This window comes from Sus scrofa, chromosome 2 (assembly GCF_054392235.1).
Source record: "Sus scrofa isolate SSC_HxYL_T2T_F1_AM1 chromosome 2, Sscrofa_HxYL_maternal_Yorkshire_Landrace_v2.0, whole genome shotgun sequence".
Lineage (NCBI taxonomy): Eukaryota > Metazoa > Chordata > Mammalia > Artiodactyla > Suidae > Sus > Sus scrofa.
Window position 1 is genome coordinate 158,618,765 of NC_139384.1, and position 27,935 is coordinate 158,646,699.

At 42.7% G+C, this 27,935-nt stretch overlaps 1 protein-coding gene across 18 annotated transcripts in view; it reads right to left on the reverse strand.

Annotated features, from left to right (window-relative positions):
• The window catches only part of PPP2R2B (protein phosphatase 2 regulatory subunit Bbeta), a 474,608-nt gene that overhangs the window by 280,338 nt on the left and 166,335 nt on the right, over positions 1–27,935 (reverse strand). For 5 of the 18 annotated variants that reach the window (XR_014836472.1, XM_021080849.2, XM_085009653.1 and 2 more), the window contains one exon: positions 15,855–16,048. The exons of 8 other annotated variants lie outside the window; for them this stretch is intronic. Coding sequence is in view for 4 of the 10 variants with exons in the window: in XM_021080849.2 (XP_020936508.1) it covers positions 15,855–16,048 (194 nt within the window). In the remaining 6 variants the exon portion in view is untranslated. 18 annotated transcript variants of the gene reach the window in all.

Genomic DNA, 27,935 nt, shown 5'->3' on the forward strand with positions numbered 1-27,935 from the left:
GATGAATTTACCCTGAAAATGTGTGATAATAATAAATAGAGGCAAAACATAAACCAAATAAAAGTGAGAAAGCACACTAGCAATTACAAAGCACTCCTTGGTACAACTTTTTAAGAAGGCACTTTAGGGAGTTCCCAGTCATGGCTCAGTGGAAGCGAATCTGACTAGCATCCATGAGGCCGCAGGTTGGATCCCTGGCCTCTCTCAGTAGGTTATGGATCTGGTGTTGCCGTGAGTTGTGGTATAGGTTGCAGACATGGCTTGGATCCAGCATTGCTGTGGCTGTGGTGTAGGCCGGGGACTACAGCTGGAGTTTGACCCCTAGCTTGGGAACCTCCATGTGCCACAAGTGTGGCTCTAAAAAAAAAAAAAGACACTTTATTAATATTATTAATATTATCTAGAAGCTTAATTGTTCATGTCATTTGACCCAGCAACCTAGACTTTAGAAACTTGTTCTGAGAAAAAAACCAGAGAGATGATTTGGATCATGCAATCATCTATCACACAAATATTATAGCAAAATACCAGAAATACATAAACTTCCAGCATTTAGTGGTTGGTAAAACTATGGTTTAACAATAGGATATTACAAATGATGGCTGATGGTATTGGGTTTGGTACCAAAACAAAACAAAAATAGGTATGATATCATATGGTATTTGTCTTTCTCTTTGACTTACTTCACTTAGTATGAGAGTCTCTAGTTCCATCCATGTTGCTGCAAATGGCCTTATTTTGGTTTTTTTTTATGCTGAGTAGTATCCCATTGTCTATATTACCACGTCTTCTTTATTTTTTAATTTTTTAAATCTTTTAAAAATATTTTTTAATAGTTATTTCCCCAATACAATTTTTTTCTACTGTACAGCATGGTGACCAAGTTACACATACATGTACACATTCTATTTTCTCGCATTATCATGCTCCATCATAAGTGACAAGATGTAGTTCCCAGTGCTACACAGCAGGATCTCATTGCTAATCCATTCCAAAGGCAATAGTTTGCATCCATTAACCCCAAGCTCCCCAACTACCTCACTCCTTCACCCTTGGCCTTGGCAACCAAAAGTCTATTTTCCAAGTCCATGATTTTCTTTTCTGTGGAAAGGTTCATTTGTGCCTTATACTAGATTCCAGATATAAATGATATCATATGGTATTTGTCTTTCTCTTTCTGACTTACTTCACTCAGGATGAGAATCTCTAGTTCCATCCATGTTGCTGCAAATGGCATTATTTCATTCTTTTTTATGGCTAAGTAGTATTCCATTGTGTATATATACCACATCTTATATATGTGGTATGTCAATGGACATACCTAATTCAATCGTATATCAATGGACATTTGGGTTGTTTCCTGTCTTGTCTATTGTGAAGAGAGCTGCAATGAACATGCGGGTGTATATGTCTTTTTTAAGGAAAGTTTTGTCCTGATATATGCCCAAGAGTGGGATTGCTGGGTCATATGGTAGTTCTATGTATAGATTTCTAAGGTACCCACATACTGTTCTCCATGGCAGCTGTACCAGCTTACATTCCCACCAACAGTGCAGGAGGGTTCCCTTTTCTCCACACCCCCTCCAGCACTTGTTATTTGTGGACTTATTAATGATGACCATTCTGACTGGTGTGAGGTGGTATCTTGTGGTAGTTTTAATTTGCATTTCTCTAATAATCATGGATGTTGAGCATTTTTTCATGTGTTTGTTGGCCATCTGTACATCTTCCTTGGAAAAAAGTCTACTGAGGTCTTTTACCCATTTTTCCATTGGGTTTTTGGCTTTTTTGCTGTTGGGTTGTATAAATTGCTTGTACATTCTAGAGATTAAGCTCTTGTCCATTGCATCATTTGAAACTATTTTCTCCCATTTTGTAAGTTGTCTTTTTTTTTTTTTTTTTTTTTTTTTTTTTGGTTTCCTTTGCTGTGCAAAAAGCTTGTCAGTTTAATTAGGTCCCAATGGTTTATTTTTGCTCTTATTTCTGTTGCTTTGGGAGACTGACCTGAGAAAATATTCATGATGTTGATGTCAGAGAATGTGTTGCCTATGTTCTCTTCCAGGAGTTTGATGGTGTCTTGTCTTACATTTAAGTCTTTCAGCCATTGTGAGTTTATTTTTGTGCCTGGTGTGAGGGTGTGTTCTAGTTTCATTGATTTGCATGCAGCTGTCCAGGTTTCCCAGCAATGCTTGCTAAAATGACTCTTTTCCCCACTTTATGTTCTTGCTTCCTTTGTCAAAGATTAACTGACCATAGGTGTTTGGGTTTATTTTGGCATTCTCTATTCTGTTTCATTGGTCTGTACGTCTGTTTTGGTACCAGTACCACACTGTCTTGATGACTGTGGCTTTGTAATATTGCCTCCTGCTTGGTTTTTGTTCCTCAGACTTGCTTTGGCAATTCTGGCTCTTTTGTGGTTCCATATACATTTTTGGATGGTTTGTTCTAGTTCTGTGAAAAAGGTCATGGGTAATTTGATAGGGATTGCATTGAATCTGTAGATTGCTTTGGGTAGTATAGTCATTTTTACAATATTAATTTTTCCAACCCAAGAGCATGGAGTATCTTTCCATTTCTTTATATCTTCTTTAATTTCCTTGATTAATGTTTTATAGTTCTCGGCATATAAATCCTTTACCTCCTCGGTCAGGTGTATTACCACATCTTCTTAACCCATTCATCTGACGATGGACATTTAGGTTGTTTCCATGTCTTGGCTATTGTGAATAGTGCTGCAATGAACACAGGGGTGCATGTGTCTTTTTCAGTGAACGTTTTGTCTGGATATTTGCCCAGGAGTGGGACTGCTAGATCATATGCTAGTTCTATATTTAGTTTTCTGAGGTGTCTCCATACTGTTTTCCATAGTGGTTATACCAATTTACATTCCCACTGATCTAATCTATGGCGCAAATGAACAAACAAACTCATGGACATGGAGAATAGACTTGTGGTTGCCAAGGGGGAGGGGGAGGGAGTGGGATGGACTGGGAGTTTGGGGGTAGTAGATGAAAACTATTGCATTTGGAGTGAATAAGCAATGAGGTCCTGCTGTGTAGCACAGGGGACTATGTCTAATCACTTGTGATGGAACATGATGGAGGATAATATGAGAAGAATGTATATATATGTATAACTGTGTCACTTTGCTGGGCAGAAGAAATTGACAGAACATTGTAAAGAAACTATAGTAAAAAATTAAAAAAATAGATATGATACTATCTTACATTTAATTACTATATTGATCCATCCCTTTCTCTCTCTTCCCTGTTTCACATGCACACATGCAGAGACACACAGACAAACACACAGAGACTGAAAGAAAATACATCAAAAAGTGTTTATAATGATTATGCTCAAGGCTAAACATAAATTCAATTTTCTTTTTTAACTTTTTTAAACTTTTCTTTAAAGCCCAGGTTTTGGAGTTCTGGTCTGGTCTTGGAAACTAATCTGACTAGTATCCATAAGGACGCATGTTCCATCCCTGGGCTTGCTCAGTGGGTTAAGAATCTGATGTTGCCATGAGCTGTGGTGTAGGTTGCAGACACAGCTTGGATCTGGCATTGCTATAGCTGTGGAATAGGCTGGCAGCTCTAGCTCCAATTCAACCCCTAGCCTAGAAACCCCCATATGCCGTGGGTACACCCCTAAAAAAAGGGCAACCGCCCAAACAAAAAAAAAGATAAAGCCCAAGTTTTCATCAGAGAGCATATATTTTGTTGTGTCATAGCCGCCTTCTTTTCCTACATAGCTTTTAACAAGACTTATATTCATGTTCTCATGTTTGTGTTTATTTAATGTGTATCTTCCCAATAGAATATAAGCTCTATGAAAGCAGGATACAGATCTGCTGTTTTTTAAAAAATTGCATACTTGGATTTTTTTTTAAAAGCATGGTGCCTAGTGTACAATAAATATGTTAAAAATGACTAAAGAGTGAGCAGCTGTGGGGACAATCCTAGCAGACCATGGTGATATGTGGGGATTCCGATGGGCGATCAAACAGTCTGTTACATCTCTAGTCTCCAGCTCTTTTGCTCAGACAACATACCATTTTCCTTGTTTACTTTTGCCTCCTGAGGTCACACAAGACTCTGTTCTCCATTAGGAATGCCTTGGCCACTCCTCTCCACATCAGAATCCCACCAACCCCACCTCCCTGACAAGCTATTCCCGTTCAGGTAAGCGTCACACTATCACTTACTTGGAAGATTAACATTTTTAAACTTTATTGGGTTCCAAATATATATTTTTTGATTAGAGGTCAGCAAACTATGGTCCATGGGCTACCACCTGATTTGTAAATAGAGTTTTGCTGGAAGCCCTCATGCTACGGTGGCAGAGTTGAGTTGAGTTGAAGCCCTCATGCTATGGTGGCAGAGTTGAGTTGAGTTGAAGCCCTCATGCTATGGTGGCAGAGTTGAGTAGGTGGGACATAGACTGTATGTTCAGAAAAGATGAAAACATTTACAATCTGGCCCTTTATAGGACTATTTACTGATCCTGTTGTGCAAAGAAGAGATAATTCCAAAGTTTTATACCATCAGGTTATTCTTAGAGCAGCATGGGATCCAAAGTACATGAACAAAAGCTTTGTAGAAAAAAGAAATTATTACAATATGCCTAAATTTGTCCTTAAGAACATACATGTTTGTGTGAGACATACATGCATTCCAGGCCCAAGTCTGCTGATTGACGCTGGGCAGATGATACAACTTCTCTGAGCCTCGGTTTCATCGCATGGTCCCTCATTTCCTTAATAAACATGTAACAAGTGCTATCTGCCAGGTACTGGGCCAAAGAAAAGTGAGAAAGCACCCCAACAGATACAGGCAATGGTGGACAATGGGTAATAATGGATAACAGACTGCAGTGAATAAGACCTCAAAGCCTCACGTAATTCAGCCTTAATTGTACATACAGCTGGGGGTTGTTGGGGTTAAATCACACACACACACACACACACACACACTCATGCATCTATTATACGTACACACACCAGTGTAGTACACCATATATATACACACAATATACACAGTATATCACATGTAGTATACAGAGAGAGCTCTTGGTTCCTGGTGCACAGCACACACTCATCAACACAATTACAACAGAAGCCCCTTAACAGACCTCTAAGAAGCTGACTTAAGTGATTAAAAAATGCCTTCAACCCTCTTTGAAAAATGGGTCTCGAGCCTGCTCTCCACTCAACAGCTAATTTGTTGGACACATCTCTGGTCTACTGGCTCACATCAGCTTCTGGTTGAGCTGCATGTCTAGTGAGAGTCAGCTGGGTTGGCTTGCAAATCTCCTGATACAGTTATACTTGTCACTCAACTAAATATCATGGATGGTGATGAAAAGAATGGTGGGAAAGGAAGAGAATGATTGCGCCACATGAAAACTAAGTTGAATGCTTTCAACAGATGACAAAGACTTGTCAATTAAATGAGGGAGAGAGAGAAGATCAGGGACAATCATAAAAATCCCAAAGGATCTGTACTTATGATTGCTTCTCGGTGTCTATAATCTCAACCTCAAAGAAATCAAGCTCAGACATGTCTTTGTGACTTTGGGTGTGGTTTGCGCAAAAAAAAAAAAATGGAACCGCCAGTCAGTACTCATAAGACTGAGCTTTGATTCTTTAATGGGCTCCTCATCAAAACTAGGCAATGCTGTTGAAGATAGGTGTATCATTTTTATGACTCTCTGCCTTAATTCTTCCAATGTACCATCAACCATTGGTCCCAAATGCATGGCACGAGAGAGGTTCTTTTGTATGTGTTTAATGGTCACGTATAAACAACAGCATGTTAGCAGGAGATGTGTTGCCTCAGCCCCTGCCATGTTTTATAGGTTAAAAAAAAATAACCAGAAAGCTTGAGTGACTTGTCCAAGGCCTCGGAAGTGGTAGGGCTAGAGAGAGGGTCTGGAGCCAGCCTGGCTGATTCCTCCATCAAGGTCAGCCAGGGACAGAGAGGCAACCCCAACACAGACTCACCCAGCCTGGCTGAGAGGAGGATCATTGTGACGAGGACAGAGCGACACCTGCCCAAGTGGGTAGAGAGATGCTTGAGAGCAAGAACTTACACTCCAACACACTCCCCAGCAACACAGCCACAGCAGCTGACAAGACATACAATCGATTGCTTTTGTTGGATTTGATTAGTTTTCTTTCCTCGTAGTGGAAGAAATTGGGACTTTGTGATTTCTGGAAGAATCGGATTCGTAGAGGGTTTACCGCCCCCTCCATGGAGCACACAATAGCAGGGGAGACTGCGCCTGTCAGATGGTGTCACTGACAGCTCAGCCTCACTGACTGGCACTTGCTCATCCCTGTCGGTGCGGCAAGATGAGCAGCGCCCGGCTCACCAGATGGTTATTTGTTCCACCAGCCACCTTTGCTGCATCCCTGATTCACTTCAGCCCAGGATGGTCTCCAGCACTCATGCTGCAAGGCAGCTCCTGCCAACAACTTTGCCAAATGGCTCCTCTCAAAGTCAGGGCTGCCCAGACAGACTGGCTCCTCCATCTGCAGCAGCTTTTGGCAAAGAGGTGCTTCCCTTTTCTGGCTCCACCTCTTGGCTGCACCAGAGCCTTCTTGCCAGAAGGATGATCGGACCTATCAGTACCTACAGCCAGACCTGGAGTTCTACATCTGTGTTGCCCAGACTCACCCCTGAGCACAGGGTCAGAACACACAAAACAGACCCAGACGATCACAATAACAGACATGGTGCATCATGGAAACTGAGAGTCAGGACGAGGCACAGAGGGCATCCTTCCCCTCCCCCATCGTCAGCCTCATTTTAGTAGATTAGGAAACTGAAGCCCAGAGAGTAAAAGTGACGAATTATGGCGGCAGGACTGGAAAGAACACACAAGTCTTCTGCATGTTCCAAACCACTGCCTACAGTAGAGACGGTGCTGCTTTCCCATCTTCTCTCTGCTCATTTTCAAGTTCTTGATAAAAATTAGACCCTCTGTATTGGTAATGATTCAAAGCAGAATTTCTTTAGAAAAGTGAGTAATTTTTTCTTTGCATCAACATCATGCCATGTACACAGACAGACTTGGAAGTGAATTCTGTTTTTTCACCCACTGTTGGGTGACCTTGGACAAAAAAAATCTCATTCTGCTTCAACTTTTCATTTAAAGGGGTATGAGGACAGTTTCAATGTGAAAAATACTTTAAAGACCAAAGTTTGTTTGTAGCATATAGCAAGCCCTCCACAACTGCCAGTAATCAACCTTATTCAGTAGCAGCACTTCAACCCACCGTGGTTTAATACACAGTCCTATGCACATGTACACAGCTGTGTCAAGTTTTTCTTATATCAAGAAGTTCAAGTCCATGAGATTAAGTGATTTATCCATGAATAATCACTGCAGCATCTTACGTAGTCTAAAAAGCTGGAAATAATTTCCCATCCCTCCTCAAGGGAACAATTAAATCAACGGTGGTACAGTCTTGCAATGGGGCACTATGCAGCCATTGAAAAGACCAAGACTGACATAGGTATCCTGACATGGAATGGTCTTTCAGATATACCACTGAGTGGGAGAAGAGGCAAAGTGCAAATAAAACTAGAGTATACACTCGGAGATGCAGACAGCCCCTCCCCTGGTGGTATCTGTACGTGTGTATTTAAACATATGAAAATGCATATAAAGGTGCTGTGGGAAAGCACACCCACAGCTGACAATGGTAACTCTGGGGTGGGTGTGCGGAGGGAGAGTGATTCATGCTTTGCTCTACTTCTGTAACACTTGAATCCTTTCAAGTAGGCACTTATGCATTATGTACCTTATAAATCAAGACATAAAGGAGGAGAGGAACGTGAATGAGAACAATACAGCTGCTGTGAACCAAGAGACTTCCTAACCTGGGTTTCCCTGGCCCCAGCTGGACTTCTGCAAAGTTTCACGAGCCACGCTGTGCTCCTCATTTCTCATTCAGCCCTCCTCTTTGGTAAAATACTTTCTGGGGATATTCTGTCCTTAGGGATCTGAGTTCAGGCACTCAGACCACCTGGGAGGGCTCAGAGTCTTGTTGCAATACATCCTGGATAGAGCCGTTTACAGCTTTTCCACACTCAGCACCCTGGTGCATCTGTGGGGGTTCACAGAGCAGCAGAGCCCCCGAGATTAAGTGGAGAAGGTGGCCTGCCCTTCTGTGACCACTTCAGTTTCATTACTTGATGCATTCCCAGCCGTGAAATCAGCAATGCACGATGGAGGAGATGGGTCAGCCCCCAGCGCCAAACCAAGTGCACCCAGAGTAACCCTCTTGCTGACATGGTACTCTTTGGCACACTCCTTCTGGCAGACCTCTCATCTTTCTCCTGTCAAAATTCTGCCCATAGAACCCCCCCCCCCGCTCCCCGAGACCCTTAGACTCCATGCATCTTTTTCCTCTTACCTGCAAAGTCCCCTTCATTTCACTCTATTTCCTGGAATCAATTTCTCTTTCATCCAAAGCACAGAACCAAGTCTGACTTCCACGCCATACACCCATCCTTTGCCATCACCCACGATGACCTCTCTCCAAAGAAACCATTCACACTAGTTAGTTGTCCATGGATTTCACACACACATGGCCCGTGATCATCACTCCCCACGTTTTCCATTGTGAACTTGAAGCATAAGAATTCAATTTAAGACAAAACTTCTAGGGGTTTTGTAAAAAAAATAATCTGCTTCCCATGGGAGAGATATGTCAGAACAGGTTTGTTAGGTCAGAGCTGATTTTCAGCCTCATTCTAGAGCTCTATTGGAAAGGGAACAGAAGGAAATTTAGTGGTAGAAGAGACAAGTTTGGTGAAAGCAAACACATGTTTTTAATGGGAGATGGCTGGAACACCACTGGAGAACTGCTCTGGCTAAAATGAGGCCAGACACGCCCACACTTATGTGCAAAAGGACATCAGCCATCCGACAGCTGCCTCTAGCCCACTCCTTTCATTCTGTTCCAGGCAACTGTATGAGCTGCTATCAGTTCTGGAGAACGGGGGCCTGGGTGTACCAGCGGGACCGTCTCAACTCATCCTGGGCACTATACTGTGAGTGTCTCAGGCTGGAGATGAGGGGCCTGGAGAAAGCTATAAAAACCCAGTTATTTTTCATATTTTGATGGCTCGATTCCATCAATATTTTCCTTCTTTTTTATTATAGAGTAGACTCCATCTACAGGAACAAGTCAGCCAAGGATTCTGGCATTAGGTGGGAGAATTCAGCTCCCTCCCCATAGCACAAAGAGAAAGACACATGCACCTGCCTTCCTGGGAAGAGATGGAACCAGTGAACTGATTGGCACTGAATGGGCACTGTGAGGATGTGCGCAGAGCACAGGACACAACCTGCATGGTCCCCCCCCCCCCGCCCCCGCAGGTCCAAACAAGAGCAAGCAGGGTTGGGCAATGAGCACTTGCCTAGAATCCAGGCAGCCATCAGTTCCAATCTGGTTCTGCCACTGATAAGTATGTGCCTTACACGAGTTTCTTTGCTTCTCCATACATTGCAGTTTCTTATTCTGAAAAACGCATCTAATACAACCATCCTCTCAGAGTTGCTGAAGGAGATTAAATGAGTAAATGCATGAGAAACACCTAGGGAAATGCCTGGAATACAGACAGTGTTCAGGAAGCCTTCCTTCTCTTCCTTCCTCTAATTGTCTAAATTGGACCCTTAGTTTTCTTCACAAATGCAAATGCCAGAGTCTAGGAATGTCAGTCTACAGCTGTGCTCTTTTCACTGAGCATTACCAATATTTTGACAGGACTGGCCTAATATTATTCAACCCAGGTTCATCAGTACATTTCTGACCAGCCCTCATAAAGGGCCTGGGATTGCCCCTGGGGACTGGATGCTAATAACGAATCCTTGCTAGTGATTTTCAGTGCACTCCGGTGATTATGTTTAGTAGTGGCACATTTCCTATCCCCGGAAAGGTCATTTATAATAGTGGAAGGCAGCTTCTTCCCACCTTCCATTTCTGATTTTTTTCTGAGAAGAGCAGAGAACCCAAACATTCATCCATATGCATTGGAAATACTATTTTGATCTTGCATTTGCATAAAAATACCAAAGCAACTTAAGGAGCTACAAGGCAGCTCTCCATCAGGACACCACTTCCTCTCCTTCTTCCCTGCCTTCTCAACATCTTCATATTAAAAGCCCTTTTCATGTACCTTCCTAGTTTTATCCACCATGGCTTCCTTCTTTCTTGAGCTTAAGTGGGATGGATGGAGGGAGGGAGGAGGCGGGACTTTGACTTTCTCAGCTTTATTCTCATGTCCCTAAGAAGCTGTGACATTTCACAGATCACAAGTTTGGGGACCCTCCAAACTCAACTCGCCCCGTACTACTCTCTTATTCTATCTCATTGCTAGAAAATGGCCATATAGGGTTATCTGAATCCTTTAAGTGCGTGGTTAATTCTGCTTAAACCAAGGTACTCCACAGTGAAGTAGTTTTTAATGCAATTTTGTTACACAGAGCCACGACCAGTTTCCCTGTAATTTTTCACTCGTTGGTTCAAATTCTGCCCTGGAGCACTCTTCTCCTAGGCATATTCATATGCTTTTAAGTACCTTTAACATACCTGTGACACCCTAAAATGTGTGTATAGTCCAAATCTTTCTTCTGAGCTTCAGACCCAAATATCTCACTGCTTTCTTGAGAGTCTCACTGTGAGACGAGATGACTCACAGGCCTAATCAATTCCCAAAGTCTTTGTAAGGTTTCAGTGGAAAGGCATCCACTCTCATCCTGGGGTCATCCTATCTGCACCTGCTTCTCAACCTCCACCCAGTCTATCACCCCTAGTAAGCCCTATCCATCCGTGTCCTGTCATGCACCTCAAATCCATCGAATTCTCTCCATCTCTATTGCTGCCACCATCCTAGAGAACAGTCGTGTTATCTCCCCAATTATCTCCCCACTTTCACTCCTATTCACTTCCTACCCAGCCCTCTGACCTCACTCTGTATGGCAGTCAGCCTGAGTTTCGAAAAAACAAACCTGATCCTATTCCCCCCACCAACCCTGATCAAAATCCTTTGATGGCTTTCGATCCATTTTTGGATAAGGTCCAAACTCCTTATGGTCAACAAGGCTCAACATGATCTGGTCCCTAAATAACTCCCTCATTTCTTTTTTGTAATATTTTATTATGAACATTTTCAAACAAATAGCAAAAGTGAAAAAAAAATTACAGGGACTGTCCATTGACTGGCCACCTGGATTCTGCTATTAACATGGTTTATCATCTATCTATTCATTTATCCATCCTGCTACCCTAGTATTAATCTTTCTTAGGTTTGGTTCCTTCCAAAGTCAACTGCAGGTTCTAGTCTCATTTTCATCTCTCTTTCTCTTGTTCTCTACACTCAGCCCTAGACAACTTTTCATTCTTGGAATCAATTGATACGTATATTTTTTTTTCATAAAATTATTTGGTTACTATCTACTGCCTCCACCAGACTAAAAGCTCCATGAGAAGAGACACCATGTCTGTTCTTGAGCATGCAGGATCGCCTTTGCAGAAAGCCAATTAATATTTACTGAAGGAATCAATAGTTATATAATAATGAAATCATATTAATATAATAACAATACAAGTGAGTTTGTTTTTCCTTTAATATGTAAGAGCAGTATGGGTCTTTTTAAGGCTTCTCAGAGAAGGTGGAACTCACTTGCTGCCAGAATATTACCAAGGACATTAAGGCAAATTGCTAAGTGGCAAGATCCACAGCTAGTGGCTGAGCCAAGAAGAGATGGTGGTGGGTTTTAGGCACTTCTCTTCCACTTGCACTAGCTCTTCATCTCAAGATTATCCCAAATCAACACATCATCTATAAAAAGTGATACAAATGAACCTACATACAAAACAGAAATAGACTCACAGACTTCAAAAACAAACTCATGGTTACCAAGGGGGAAAGGTGGGGCAAGGAATAAATTAGGAGTTTAAGGTGAACATATACACACTACTATATAAAATAGTCGACAAGGACCTGCTGTACAGCACAGGGAACTTCACTTGATATTGTGTAAGAGCCTATATGGGAAAAGAATCTGAAAAAGAATGGAAATATGTATATGCATAACTGAATCACTGTGCTATACACCTAACACAACACTGTAAATCAACTACACTGCAATAAATTTTTTTCAAAAAACATACTCCAAAGAAAAACAGGGTGCTTGCAATGCAAATGCAGCTATAGTAGTGATAACAACAGCCATTGTACTGGAGGCATTTATCAAGGTCTGGCTTTGTATTAGGTGCTGTCTTGAGTACATTACCTGAATTAGATTTTGTTTTTCCCCTGAGAGGCGGGCTGTACTGTTAGTCCCATTTTGCAGCTAAGGAAATTGAGAACGGAATAGTTATTTTTAAACATGTTCTCTGACTTCCCCTTCTAACCAGATTGTCATTCCTGTAAAATTCACCTACATAGAATATTTATTCTGTCTGTGGCCCTCTGTGAAAATGGAGAGATTAATCTAGAAAACTCTCAGACTGCTCTAAAGGAGAGGGGGTTTTAGCTGGTTCTAGAAAATCTAAAAATATAGAACGCCAACTCCATGAATGCTTTTTGTATACCCACCCCACACATTTGCAAATTAACCCAGCAAAGAATTTTACCTTAGATAAGAACCTGCTTACACACAAAGATAAACCATTGCCAGTGATCTTTCCCTTAACAGAGAAGTTAAGTGATTATAGAAGGAGGCAGAGCAGAATTTCTTAGGAGAAGAACATGGGTTTCAGAAATTGTACATTTGAAGACAAGCTTTTCCCCTGATTGCGTGACTCTGACAAATAAGCATCTTTTCTGGACTTCAGTGGCTCAGTTTCCTTACTTGAAAATAGAAATGACAAGATCCACTTAGCAGGGCATGGATATATTGAAATTTTACTTACAAGAAAGCTCAGTACAGTGTTTGGAAAAGAGAAGATGTTCAGAGATCTGTAACTTTAAAAAAGGGAGGAAAAAAATAGGAAAAGGTAAAGAAGAGTGGTAATTAATACTGAGAATAGAAGAAAAGTCATTGGAAATGTTTTTAATAAATTCACATAAGGCATTCTTTCACATGGGGGGGAGAGGGAGAGAGAGAGAGAGAGAGAGAGAGAGATGGAGAGAGAGAGAGAGAGAGAGAGAGATGGAGGGGGGAAGGGGAAGAGAGAGAGGAAGGGAGAGGGTAAGAGAGAGAGAGAGAGGGAGGGAGAGAGATGGAGAGAGAGCCGGGGTAAAAGTGTCCTTTAGCATTTGCATTGCTCTTAGCTGGATGAACTTGCCTGCAGCTACCACTTACAATGCAAATTGAGCTTAGAGTCCTTCGCACTAACTACACAGCAAAAATCTTTCAGCTTTAAATAGAATACTGCAGTGTCGAATGATCTGAGTTAACGGAAGAAAAATTCAGAGATAACTGTGAAGGAGATTTGAGAGACAGAAAAAAATCTGACATATCTGGGCAAGGCAGGAAAAGGCAGAAATATTACAGGAGACAAAAAGAGAAGCCAAGTCTATAGAAGGACCCAGAAACTAATTCCCCAGAAGGTGTGTTGAAGTTAATAAAGAGGAAGAGAACTTGGGGGCAAGCCCCCAACGAAGAGGATTTTAACAAAGAGTACTGTGACCTGGAGCTCTTTCAAGGTGTACAAGCACTTTGAAGATATTCATCCATAGAGGAGACTCTCCCCACTCTGGCCACCAGAACTGCATGAATGGTCCCTAAAATGCAATTAGGGGTTGCAAGTAGAAAGGCAATTTACATTGTCCACATTCCATTTTCTTTTCTTCCCAGACCTTCACTAAGATCAGGTAAAGACACCCGGAAGGATATGGTGAAATAAAGGTTTATGAGTTTTAAATGTGGTGTGGGGGCGGGGGGTGGGGGAAGAGGGAGAGACAGTGGGAGGGGAGTGATCTGAGAGGCTGATTTGGAAAGATTTTAGAAAGTTCTTTGCTATAAACTCATGCCTCCTTTTGGACAATATGAACCCAGATACTGTATGTGATATTGTATCTGGTTCTACCAGGGCATATAAAAATGCGATAAGATAGGAAGGAAGATTAGGAAGTACCTAGGGCCCTGAAAGCAACAAGGAAAGCCATGTGTAACTCATTTCTTCATTCTATAGATGACACTCTTACACACATGGCCTCAATTTTCCCATCGTCCCAGCTCAGTAAGTTTCCTTTGCCTGTACCTGGAGGCGTAATGCAATACAGAAGAAAACATGAAGGCAGCCTCCTATCTTTGTTGTCTTGAATAGGAAAAAAAAAAAAAAAAAAAAAAAAAAAAGAGTGTGCCTTAGAAGACAATAGACCCAAAGCCGACTTCTCTTTTGGGTGACATGCTCAGGCAAAGAGCTAACCATGTTCACTGGTGAGTCAGTGACAAAGCACTGAGACGGGGGAAGAACATATACAACCATGCTGGCACCAGGGAAGTAAAAAAAAATCAGCAAGTATGATGCTTGGTATGGGGTAGGAACATCCTAAAAGCCATCTCCCAGCTTCTGAAGGCCAGAGCTCATACAGTCTGCCCTGCACCATGGACGTATTGGGTGTGATGCTCTCCAATAATGATGAATGAAGCACCTTTATTTTCAATAGCGCTAGCCATGCTTTCTGTCTAAAACTTCCAGGGATGTCTACAGCAGATGCCACCTCTACCCTCCAATTGTGTGTCTTTTTTATTTCTTTCAGAACTTGAACTCTTTTACCACCCCCATTCGATTTGTCTAGTAGACTTGATGTGATTAAATACTGTAGAAATTTGAGCACCTAAGAATAACAAGAATAATCTTAAATTAGCACGCCATGCCACATTTTCCTAAAGGACTTTCACACACATTTTCTCAAATGGATACTGCAATGTGACAACGCAACGCCTTGGAGGAGTGGTTAAGGATAAAGGCCTACAGGTGGAAAATGAAAGCAAAAAGGCAAAAGTTGGGGTATTTTTTTAAAAAATGTCTCCATTCTCTATTCCCACACAAAAGGCAAATGAGATTCCACCTGCTGACTTTCCTTTCCTGCCTACACCTCACCCAGGCTAATGTCAGAACAAGCTGGGGGAGAGGGAGAGAGACGATAATTTCACCTCTTGGCAAAGCTCAGCTTACTGAGCCCTCTTGCTTTCTGCTGGCTGTTGATTCAGCAGAAACTACCGCTGCAGAATTCATAATGGTGATTTTTAAAGGCTCCACGGATCGCATCGCTCTCCCACGTGTCAGACTCATTCGCTTGCAGCCCCAACCCTGGTTCCCCAGCCACCTTTCGATACCTTACTAATGCACTTCCAAGAGGAGAGGGGTTCGCCCTTTTTCAGGCCTTTTGGGCTTTTGATTGTCTGAGCAGGTAACCCGGCCGGATAGATGAACCGGCAGGAAATGAAACCGTGCCCTCCCTGCAGCCACTGAGAGACGCATCATTCCGCTCCGGGAGGGAAGACTCGCGGTTTTCTTGGGCCCCTTTCCTTCTTACCTCCCCACAAGACCTCTGCATACGTCTAGGGGGAGGGGTCAACCGCCTTTGGGGGGGGGGTCATTTTTCCAGCCGGGAGCCCCACCCTGAAAAACCTAATCCCCGAGGGCCATTTTAACTCCCATGGGCGCCGGGTCCACCTGCTGCTGAACGCCCGGCCCGCCTCGCGGAGCCCGGATGGATGTGCGGCGCTCCGTCGGCGGCTGCCCCTGCGGGCCGAGCCCCCGCCCCAGCCCCGGGGCCCGGAGGAGTCTCGGCCGCTACGCGCCAGGCTGCCAGCGGAGCTCAGCGATCCGCAACTTGCGCCCGGCCCCAGCGGCGGAATGCAGCGGGGGCTGGCGTTACCTTCGGTCGCATAGCTGTGGTCGCGCAGGAAACTGTTGTTGATTTTGCGGGTATCAATGTCCTCCTCCATTGACAGCAGGCTTACTTGCGTGGGAACCAGAAGCCGGCAGACAAGTATCCATGATCCCTCCCCGCAGCCAGTGTCACAGGAGAGGGGGGCAGGGGAGCCAGTGGGACTGCACCATGGTCCGAGCCTGAGGAGGAGACGGGGAGGCGGAGAGAGAAAAAAAATAAAAACCCGGCAATGGAGCTGTCACCTCCTCCACTCGGGATCTCCGAGGCTGCGGCGGCGGCTCCTCCCGCGGTGCGCTCACTCCAGCTCCAATTCCCAGCGAGGATGCTGTGCCTGCCTCCGCTGCCTCCGGGTGCCAAGATGCGCCGTGCCCCGAGGGGTCTGGTCCCACCCGCCGTCCCGGAGGCGCTCACAAGCGGGGCTAGGGAGATGCCCAACAGGTTCCCCTCGTTGGCAGCCGCTCCAAAATGCAAAAAAGATCCCTCCTCCCCCTGGGAGAGCGGGCAGCCGCGACAAAATGGTGCCTTTCTGGACCGAGCTGCAGTGGCGAGATGGCAGGGGCAGGATTCAGGCTGGCCTGGCCCGGATGAGGGTGCTGGTCCCACGGGAGGGCGGCTCCTGCTGGCGGGGGCTCAGCAGCCGGCGGGGAGCTGGGCAGGGCGCTGCGGCCGGCGCCAGCGCACTCACCCTCACACCCACTCGCGCGCACTCGCAGCAGCTGCTGCTGCTGCTGCTGCTGCTGCTGCAGGAGGAGGCTGGAGGCGGCTGGTGCATTCAAGGCGAGGCTCCTCCCAACCGCGTCAGCAGCCTCAGGACTCTTCCCCAGCAGCGGTGGTGGCCGAGGCAGAGGCTGCGGCTGCTCTCTGCTGCAGTGGGGCGCACGCAGCCGCGATTCGGCACCTGGGCAGCCAGCAGCCGGCTTGCAGGTTCACGTGAAAAGCATAGACGCGCTCTTCCAACCTCCCTCCTCCCGCTTAGCTCAGCTCCGGGCGGCATCGACTCCAGCACCCAGAGTCCCCAGCTCACTGCCTTTCTCCGGACACCTGCGCTTTAGGTCAGCAAAGACAAGTAGGTTCCCCTGGGTAGGCAGGAAGTCTACATCCCTGTCTCGTTTGCTAACCCTTCTATGATGCACGCGATCCCTTGATGAAGATAAAGGGCGAGGCCTGGGGTTCGAAGCCTCATAAAGAGAGAGGAGGGCATGCTCATAGCCTACCGGTTTAAGCCCTTCCTGTGCTGGAAATAGGAGGGAGAGCTGGGGTCCAGAACTTTTCAGGAATCACATCTGACGTCTCCCTTCCCAAGAGAGTCAAAACTCTAACTTGTAGGCTACACTGACATCTACACTGACGGAAGGAGGAAGAGGGCAGGGTTATGAATCTTGTCAACAGAGTCGTCTGAAAAAGTCCACGTGCCTTAGCCCTTCGCACTTGATTTTGGACACATTGCACCAGGCCCTCCTGTGGGTTTTCCTCGTGAAGACACAGCCTTGCAGGAAGGGTTGGCATTTGCTTTCCACATGAAAGGTATATGGGAGCCCTGCGCTCTGGAGCACGGTGCCCGCCAAGAGCCACTGCTTCCCCGAGGGAATTTCAAAGATCCAATGAATACAAAAAAAAGAGGCCTGTCTTTCAACTTCAGCTAGGAGCATAGGGCAGAACACTACCCCCCCCCCCCCACATTTCCCCAAACTGCAAATCGCGAATTCCATATTTGAAAGAGAATGAGATCATTATTATGAAACAACTACAATCATTTATGAAGCAACTCAATCACTAGAAAGCCAGTGGACAAGAGATCGCCCAGGTTTCCTTGTGTAGAAGGTATTCATTTCACTGGGTGTCACTGCAGGGAGAGACATCAGTGAGTGTTTTGCTCAGTTAAGCTCCACAAGTTCAGTTGGATGAGCCCAGAGGGACCTGTGAGTTAATTATATACATAGAATGCTTGGGCTAACACAATTTAGAATGTATTTGAAGTTTAAAAAAATGGGAAAACAAGTCCTTAACTGAGGTTGGGAATTGCCGTTAGATTTCCATGAAGAATAGATGCTTATGACAGGTGGAAAATGGCATTGTCCCCATCTCCAGAAAGCAACTGCGTATCTCTGGAAGAAGAGAGGAGGAATATCCTTTGATATTTGAAAGGGGCAGTTCAGCTTACAATAGATCCCATTTTATTCTCATCTGGTGGTTAAGTCTTTCATACTTGTTTGAATATTTGTGCCAAATTCACATGTGAAATTCCAGGAACCGATGAAGACTGGTGCAAATTGATTTAATCCATTTCAGCTCCAGTTGCCATGGCTGGCAATGAGATGTATCCACAGCCAAGGCTCCAGCAGTCAGCTCTTCTGTGGTTACATACTCCAGCTTCTCTTGCAGATTGTCACAGTGGGATAGGGTGGGGGTGGGGAGAAAAGCTAAGTTCATCTCAAAGTGGCAAGAAGACCTCTTGCTCTGAGTTGAAACGACCTCATGTTGCTGCCGGAGATCTGGAAACAGTATTTGGGAGAGTCTCCCCCACAGCTTCCTACACTGAAGCAAAGTTACAAGATGAATCAGGTGGGCTCACTGGCCAGGCTGTGCTGCAGGGATTTTCCACCAGAACCCATGGGAGAAATGTCCCCTCCATAGATCAAGCCTCTGGGTTTGCTAAATTTTCCCTTTCCCATTTCCTCCAAAATTCCTCCTACATATTTTGTTCAACCTCATAGGCAATTGTCCTAAGACAGAAGTTGTGAGAAGGCAATTAGAAGGATCTCTATTAAGTAGATGAAGTCGTTTCCAAAGTTTCTGTTTAGAAATGGGCAATGGGGAACTAGCCGCTCCAACCCAAACTACAAAAACTACAGCTGTTGGCTCTGTGCTTTAACCCAATGATGCACAGTAAAGGCAGTCAGGGAGTTGAAGGAAGCCCTGGGCAACCGTGTGGTTGTTAGAGGCTCCACAGGCATTTCTCAGAAGACGTGCTGACCTTCTTTCTGTTCCTCCAACATGTCAGATTCTTTCCAAAACGTCTGCAAGTTGCACATGCCATTCATCCCGATGCCATCCCCCCATGTTGCTGGCATTCTTCTGCGTCACAGATGACCTGTCCCGACTTCACGGAGGCAATCCCTGGCCACACCGCAGTCCTTTCTTCTGGTATTTTCTGTACATTATTTTTCTTCTTCATGGAACATCGCATTTCATAATAGTTGTTTGCTTATTACTGTCAACCATTCCACAAGCTCAGCTATTAAGTGTCTGGCACAGAATAGACACTCAATGATATTTATTGAATGGAGATAAACATTTCTCAGGTGAATGAGTAAATTACTGAATTTGTTCAGTGATATTTCAGTTTTAAACTCTACATTGATTAAAAGTCTTGCCCTCCAAAACCCAACCCCAAAGTGTTTTGTGTGCCAGTAATTTTCTAGCTCAAAACTCCTATTCTTATTGCAATAATTGTCTTACCCATGCCTGCATGTGTATGCAGCAGAAATATTTACCGAGCACTTAATATATGCCAAGAATTGTTGTCAGTGCTGGGATGCAGTTGAAATAGAACAGAATCCCTCCCTTCACAGAACTGAAATTCTATCATCTGAGTTTAGCAATATGAGATTTCTAAGGAATACAACAAAGACATTATAAATTAACAGACTATAGCATAATGTTAAAAACCAAGGCTTTAATATGAAGCAAAGCTGATTTTTTGGGCACTTATTGTGTCCTTGAGCAAGTTACAAGGTCTCCATAGGCCACTTTAAAAAAAAAACAACTGTAAGTTAGAGAGAAAAATAGTTAAGTGCTACCAAATGGAGGTACTGTGAGGATTAAATGAGATAATACTTGGAAAGGATATCCTGCTCAGCTCAACAATAAGTTGAGTATTTACTATCATCACCACCTCAATACTGAACAAATATTTAAGCACCTACCATGTCAGCCGCTGGAATAGGACAAGAGGGTCAGTAACATCAATGCTTAAGATGTAGCATCCGTCTTGGCCACCATGGAACTCACCTAGTTTACAATGCACGTAAAGGGGGCCACAGGCTACCAGTGGGGCAGCAGAGGATGCTCTAAAAGGCCGACCTAATTCAGGCGAGTGCTTTACACAGAAAAGGCCCGTTACCAACACACCAGCCTTCATAAGGTATCCAGTCCAGCATGACAGCCCTGGAGCATCCCTTCTCCACCACCTTACTGAGTTCCGCCTCCCCGACATTCTCTTAGACGCTCAGTAGGGTTAGTCCTGCCTATACTGGAACTTTGTAGGTTATTCTGTCCAATTAGCACATTAAATATGTAGGTTTTAGTAAAACCTTTGACCTTAGGCCAGCCTAGAGATTCTTAACACAGGCTTTAGGTGTCAGACGGCCCTTTTTTTTTTTTTGTCCCAGCTTAAGCATTGATGAATTTCATGACCTTCTGCAAGTCATGTCACATCTCGGAGACTCTGTATTTGCGACATGGAAGAAAATGACAGGAACTACTTTCTAGGGTTCTTGAGCGGCTTCAGAGACAATGTAAGGAAAGTGCATAGCACAGGCGTGGCCCACAGCCAGGCCTCATGAAGAAGTCACTTCGAGCACCCAGTCGTGGCTCATGGGGGCCTCCATCAGCAGAGAACTGGGGAGATAGGCAGCAAGTCAGTCATTCTTGTGAATGCACGTGACCTAGACACCTGAATTCACCACTTAGTGATCGGTTTTAATGAGCACTGGAAACTGGGTATATGAGATGTTACCATCTTGCAAAAAGCCCTTTCTGAGCCATGAAGTCCTGCACAAATTAGGATCATTCTTTGTTGATTTTCGCATTGTATAAGTGCAGGCCTCATCACCTAATCACGTTAGTCTGTCGCGGAAGGTTCTGGAGTCCCCCTCTATGCTCACTCAGCCCTGCTGCATAACTGTCCCTTTGGAGCGGTCTGTGGTGACTGCCCAGAGGTTGACCTATTGAGTTTCTACAAGGTTTGCAAATCCTTTCTATGCGTGTTACAGCATGTAATGGATACCGTGTGGGTGAGCCTTTCACACAGCATTTAACCAGGAGGAGAAAACGAAACACCATGCCCTTGAAATGCCGTATTAATTCTGGATTCCGGAAACTGAATGGGTTTCCCTGAGCGCAGTGTCCCTCAATTATCCAAGGAGAGCAGCTTCGGAAAATAAAGAGTGGTGTGCTGGAGCGGGTCTGTGCTGGGCTGTTGAGAGCTGACTGTGCCAATTACGCACATCTTTTTTCCAGCTCTGCTTTGAGCGCCATCGTGTTGGGAGCTTAAAATCTGAAATCTCCTATGGTGGGATATGTATATCATAGAAATTTAAAAAAAAACCCTATATAAATCGGGGCTTTGGGCTTGGGGGGGAGGTGCGTGGAGGAGAGCTGATGGTTAAACACTTACCTGTACACCTGGAGAAACACATTAATGGCTGATCTCTCCTTCTCCTTGTATGCGTTATCTGTGCAAATTTCCTTTCAATTCCTCAACACTAGGTCTTCCAAGCTATGTCAAATTCCAGAATATTCCATCATCCAATCAACCTTTGGCCATAATTTAGATAACTCTTAAAATCCTACCTTTACCATAAAGCTTTCCCATATCCATCTGAGGAAACCTGGTGCCTTTGTCTCATTCCATCTGGGCTGGTTTTGAAATTGCCATGATGGATCTGTGAGTGATGGCCCTAGAAGGCTCCTAGAGCTGACAAGGTAAGGAAGTGCAAGTGCATACCCACTCTCAATGGACAGTTCTTTTCTTCTGCTTAAGCTCCCTGGTCACCTTACTTTTGTCCTGATTTGCCTCAATGCAAAACAAAAACATCCACTGTGCCTAATTTCTTTGATAGCTCTTGTCTAGTTAGGATATCGATGCAATGACAGAAAAGTTACACAAATCCAGAAGCCCAGATCCGAGAGACTTCTCTCATTCAGAAAGAAGTCTGAAAGTTAAATTTAGGCTGTCTGACTCAAGACAAATTAAAATTGCTTACTCGACTTTTACTTTGCAGTATATTTTTTTAGGTACAAAGTGAGGATTTATGAAACCAGTTTAGTGACAGCTCAAAGGGGTATTTATTTAGTACTTGATTACATACCTCAAGTAAAATATCAGTATAATTTAAACAAAATATATATATTGGGAAATATATTCAGATTTCTTTAAAATGCACCAAGCAATACCACTTTACAGAATTTATCCCAAGAAAATAATCATGGGTCTGGGCAAAAATTTAGCCATTAGGATGTTTCTTAGAGCACAGTTTATTTATAATCAGGAAAAACTGAAAACAAGCCAAATGTCCAACAACCGAACTACCTAGGCAAATTATGATGTGTAACGAAAGAGGAAAATCATCGAGCCATTGACATAATACTAATAGCTAACACTTATTGAGTATCTATTTTGTACTAGGCACTGTGCAAAGGGTTTCATTAACATTATCTCATTTAATTCTAACAGCCCCTATAAGGTAAGTATTATTTCCATGTTAGTGAGGTTAATAGAGATAAACAATATACCCAGAGTCAAATGAATAGGAACCTGGCTCTCTGTGTGTGTGTGTGTGTGTGTGTGTGTGTGTGTGTTGGGTGAGTTGAGGTTACAAGATAAACTTGGATATCTTTTTCCAAACCACTCACCAACAGAATCTGATCTGTACCTCTTAGGAACAAATAGCCTCTCAGTTGAAAATACTACTGTTGTGTTGGTGAAGAGGTGGCAAAAACCCTCACACACCCCTTGTAGGACTATATAATGGTGCAACCACAGTTTGGCAGCTCCTCACAATGTTAAATAGAGTTACCATATGACCCAGCAATTCCACTTCTAGGTACATACTCAAGAGAATTGAAAATACATATTCAGCAAATCAAAACTACCATGAGATACCACCTCACACCAGTAAGAATGGCCGTTATGAATAAGTCCACAAATAACAAGTGCTGGAGGGGGTGTGGAGTAAAGGGAACCCTCCTGCATTGCTGGTGGGAATGTACGCTGATACAGCCACTATGGAGAACCGTATGGAGGTACCTTATAAATCTATACATAGAACTACCATATGACCCAGTGATCCCACTTTTGGGCATATATCAGGACAAAACTTTCCTTGAAAAAGACATATGCACCTGCATGTTCATTGCAGCTCTATTCATAATAGCCAAGACATGGTAACAACCCAAATGTCCATCGACAGACGATTGGATTAGGAAGATGTGGTATGTATACATGATGGAATACTACTCAGCCATAAAAAAGAACAAAATCATACCATTTGCAGCAACATGGATGGAACTAGAGACTCTCATATTTAGTGAAATAAGTCAGAAAGAGAAAGACAAATACCATATGATATCACTTATAACTAGAATCTAATATAAGGCACAATGAACCTTTCCACAGAAAAGAAAATCGTGGACTTGGAGAATAGACTTGTGGCTGCCTCGGGGGAGAGGGAGGGAGTGGGAGGGATCGGGAGCTTGGGGTTAATGGATGCAAACTATTGCTCTTGGAATGGATTAGCAATGAGATCCTGCTGTATAGCATTGAGAACTATGTCTAGGTACTTACATCACAACACAACAATGAGGGGAAAAAGTATGTATACATGTATGTGTAACTTGGTCCCCATGATGCACAGCGGAAAAAATAAAACAAAAAAGAAAATACATGTTCACACCAAAACTCATAGACGAATATTCACGGCAGCATTATTTATAATAACCCTGAAGTGGGAACAACCCAAATGTTCAGTTCATCTGATAAGTGCATGAACAAAATGTGATGTATCTATAAAAAGGATAATTATTCAGCTATAAAAAGTAAGGAAGTACTGATGCATGCTATAACATGGGTGAACCTTGAAAATATTATACTAAGTAAAAGCAGCGAGTCACAAAAGACCACATATTGTATGATTCCATTTATGTGAAATGTTCAGTATGGGCAAATCCTTAGATACAAAGTAGATTAGATGCCAGGGGCCGAGGTCGGGGGCATGAGAGTGACTGCTTATGGGTTTGGGATTTCCTTTTGGAATAATGAAAATTCTAAACTCATACAAGGGCAATAGCTGTGCAATTTTGAATATGCTAAAAGCTACTGAATCATATACGTCAAAAGGCTATTTCTAGAAGTACAAACGTCCAGTTGTAAGTACGAGAGATGTAAAGTACATACTAAATGTCACATTGTTTTATGGTAAATAAGAAGTTGTCAAGAGAGTAAATCCTTTAACTATTTCTTTCTTTTGTGGCGGGGGGACCCACACCTGTGGCATACGGGGGTTCCCAGGCTAGGGGTCGAACTGGAGCTGCAGCTGCTGGCCTATGTCTCAGCCATAGCAATACAGGATCCAAGCTATGTCTGCGAAGTACACCACAGCTCACGGCAAAGCTGGATCCTTAACCCACTGAGCAAGACCAGGGAGTGAACCCTTTATCATGGATACTAGTTGGGTTTGTTACTGCTGAGCCACAATGGGAACTCCCTTTTCCTATTTCTTTAATTTGTATCTATATGAAATGATGGATGTTCACTAAACTTATTGTGATAATCATTTCATGATGGAAATCAAATCATGCTTACCTCTTAAATGTATGCAATGCTTTATGTCAAATATATCTCACTGAAACTAGAAAAGAGTGTCAAAGCTGTTATTTAAGATTAAAAAACTCTCTGCTGTCATAAACGACTGTTACCTCTAGGAGTATGATATATACCTCATATGATATATTAGTGCAGAGAAATGTAAAGGTATATAATGACAAGTTTAGATGTTCATGCCCCATTGTTTTAAAAAGTCAAAAAAACAATGTATACTGAATGTTTCCCTTTTTTTGTTAAAAAAATGTGTATGCCAAAAGGAAGATGTGAAAATACCTAACAGTGGTTATGTGTAGCTTTCTTTGTGGTTCCTATTATTATGAAAGAAAATTTAGAACGTGTATCATTTTTGTAGTAAGAAATATTTTTAAAAGTTTTTTAATGTTATGAAACACTTTTTAAGGATGAAACCTTGTATTGAAAAGACTGAAAATCATTTTCTGTACACCAGAAAATTGAAGGGCACTGATGTAAATGTTATATGCTATCAAATGCACAGAACAGCTTGACCCAAAAGAAATATAACGCAAGCTACACATATTTGTAAGTTTTTCAAGTTGCTTCGTGGACAAGTGAAAAGAAACAGATGAAGTTAATTTTAATAATATTTTAAAATTTATGGAAAGATTTTATTTATACACCATATCAAAATATTGATTTCAGCATATATAGAATAATTAATGATATAGTTAGTCTCCTTTTTTTTTTTTCTTTTTTTTGCCAAGTCTTTGAAATCTGCTGAGCATTGTGTACTTGACAGCACCTCTCGGAAGCAGGCACACTTCAAGGGCTCAATAATACACAAGTGGCTACCTCACAAATATAGAGGAACGATTCCAAAATTGTTATTCCACTCACAAAATGAGTTTCATCGTATTCTTTTTTTTTTTAGGGCCACACCTATGGCATATAGAAGTTCCCAGGCTAGGGGTCAAATCAGAACTGCAGCTGCTGGCGTACACCATAGCCACAGCAACGCAGGATCCAAGCCACGTTTGCAAACTACACCATAGCTCATGGCAATGCTGGACCCTTAACACACCGAGCAAGGCCAGGGATGGAACCTGCATCCTCGTGGATACTAGTCAGATTCGTTTACGCTGAGCCACAGTGGGAACTCCCCATCATATTCTTGCAAAGAAAAATTTTCATCTACTAAGAACTTGAACTAGACTGGAAAGCTAAAACCAAACTAAGCAACTTTAACTTGATGAACCTCACAACTATTTAAAGTGGTAAAAATTGAATTTAAAAAAAATACACGACACACCGACAGTAGACACAGGTTTTTACATATAAGAGTAAATCTGAACCCAATCTGCATGACCCCCTACAACTAGTAAAACGAAGGATAAAGGATAAGATCCTAAGATGATACTGCATGACAATACGTAGCAGATGGCAGGCAAGGTGTCATTCAATCACTGTGCAGTTATCACCCTGATAGGCCAACCTTTTGGTTCAACAACATGGCTTCAATTCCAGCCAGTAGAAGAAGCCAGATATCTAGACATCACTGCTAAAAAAAGAATTTTCACAGCTGGACGCTATCATGGCCTCTAGAGGTGGAGAAGTTTAAAGGTGCAGTTATGTGACTCTGGCTGAGAAATACCGAAGTCTTTTGGACTGGATCAGAGAGAAGAATTGTGTGGTCACATGGTCAGTGGATTCATTTCCGAGGACTTAACCGAATTTGATGCACCACTGCCTTTAACACTTGCAATGCAAACAGTTTTATGTGTACAGTGGAGCCCCCTTCCTTCCTAAACACACTTTCTTCATTGACTCTCAGCACCACTCTCTCTTGAGTCTCCCGCTGCCTCAATGCACTCCTTCTCAAGTTCACTTGCTGATCCTCCCCACTCAGCTTGGCCTCTACAAACACCCTAGAGTTCCAAGTTCTCAGGTCTCAAAGGAGGCAGGAATATAAAATTGGAAAAAGACTGTCTTTTCAGCAAGTGGTGCTGGAAAAACTGTACAGCTGCATGTAAATCAATGAAACTAGAACACGCCCTCACACCATACGCAAAAATAAACTCAAAATGGCTTAAAGACTTAAACATAAGACAAAACACCATCAAACTCCTAGAAGAGAACATAGGCAAAACATTATCTCACATCAACCATACAAATGATTTCTTAGATCAGTCTCCCAAGGCTATAGAAATAAAAACGAAAATAAACCCATGGGACCTAACCAAACTTACAAATTTTGCACAGCAAAGGAAACCATAAGACAACCTACAGAATGGAAGAAAATAGTTTCGAATGATGCAATTGACAAGGACTTAATCTCCAAACTATACAAACAACTCATACAACTCAACAGCAAAAACAAACAAACAAAAAAACCAATTGAAAAATGGGCAGAAGACCTAAACAGATGTTTTTATAAAGAAGATATGTGGATGGCCAATAGGCATATGAAAAAATGCTCAACATCACTAATTATTAGAAAAATGCAAGTCAAAACTACAATGAGGTACCACCTCACAATGGTCAGAATGGCTGTAATTAATAAGTTTACAAATAATAAATGCTGGAGAGCGTATGGAGGAAAAGGCACCCTCCTGCACTGGTGGGAATGTAAATTGGTACAACCACATGGAAAAGAGTACGGGGTTACATCAGAAAACTAAATATAGAACTACTATATGACCCAGAAATCCCATTCTTGGGCATATATCCAGACAAACTTCCATTGAAAAAGATATATGCACCCCTATGTTCATTGCAGCACTATTTTCAGTGCAGCACTATTCACAATAGCCAGGACATGGAAACAACCTAAATGTCCACCGACAGATGAATGGATTAAGATGTGGTATATATACACAATGGAATACTACACAGCCATCAAAAAGAGCAAAATAATGCCATTTGCAGCAACATGGATGGAACTAGAGACTCTCATACTAAGTAAAGTAAGTCAGAAGCAGAAAGACAAATATGGTATTACTTATATCTGGAATCTAATCTATGGCACAAATGAAACTATCTATAGAAAAGAAACAAACTCATGGACATGGAGAACAGACTTGTGGTTGCTGAGATGGAGGGGAGGGACTAGAGGGACTAGTAGGGACTGGGAGTTTGGGATTAGCAGATGCAAACTATTGCACTGGGAAAGGATAAGCAATGAGATTCTGGTGTATAGTCCAAGGAACTATATCTGATCACTTGTGATGGAGCATGATAGAGGATAACGTGAAAAAAGTTTGTATATATACATATATATATATATATGTGCATATATGTGTATATATATGTATAATGTAAAAAAAGAATGTTTTATATATATATATATATATATATATATATATATATATATAACTGGATTACTTTGCTTATAGCAGAAATTGACAGAACAATGTGAATAAGCTATAACAAAAAAATTTAAAAAAGAAGATGTGGTACATATACACAATGGAATACTACTCAGCCATAAAAAGAACCAAATAATG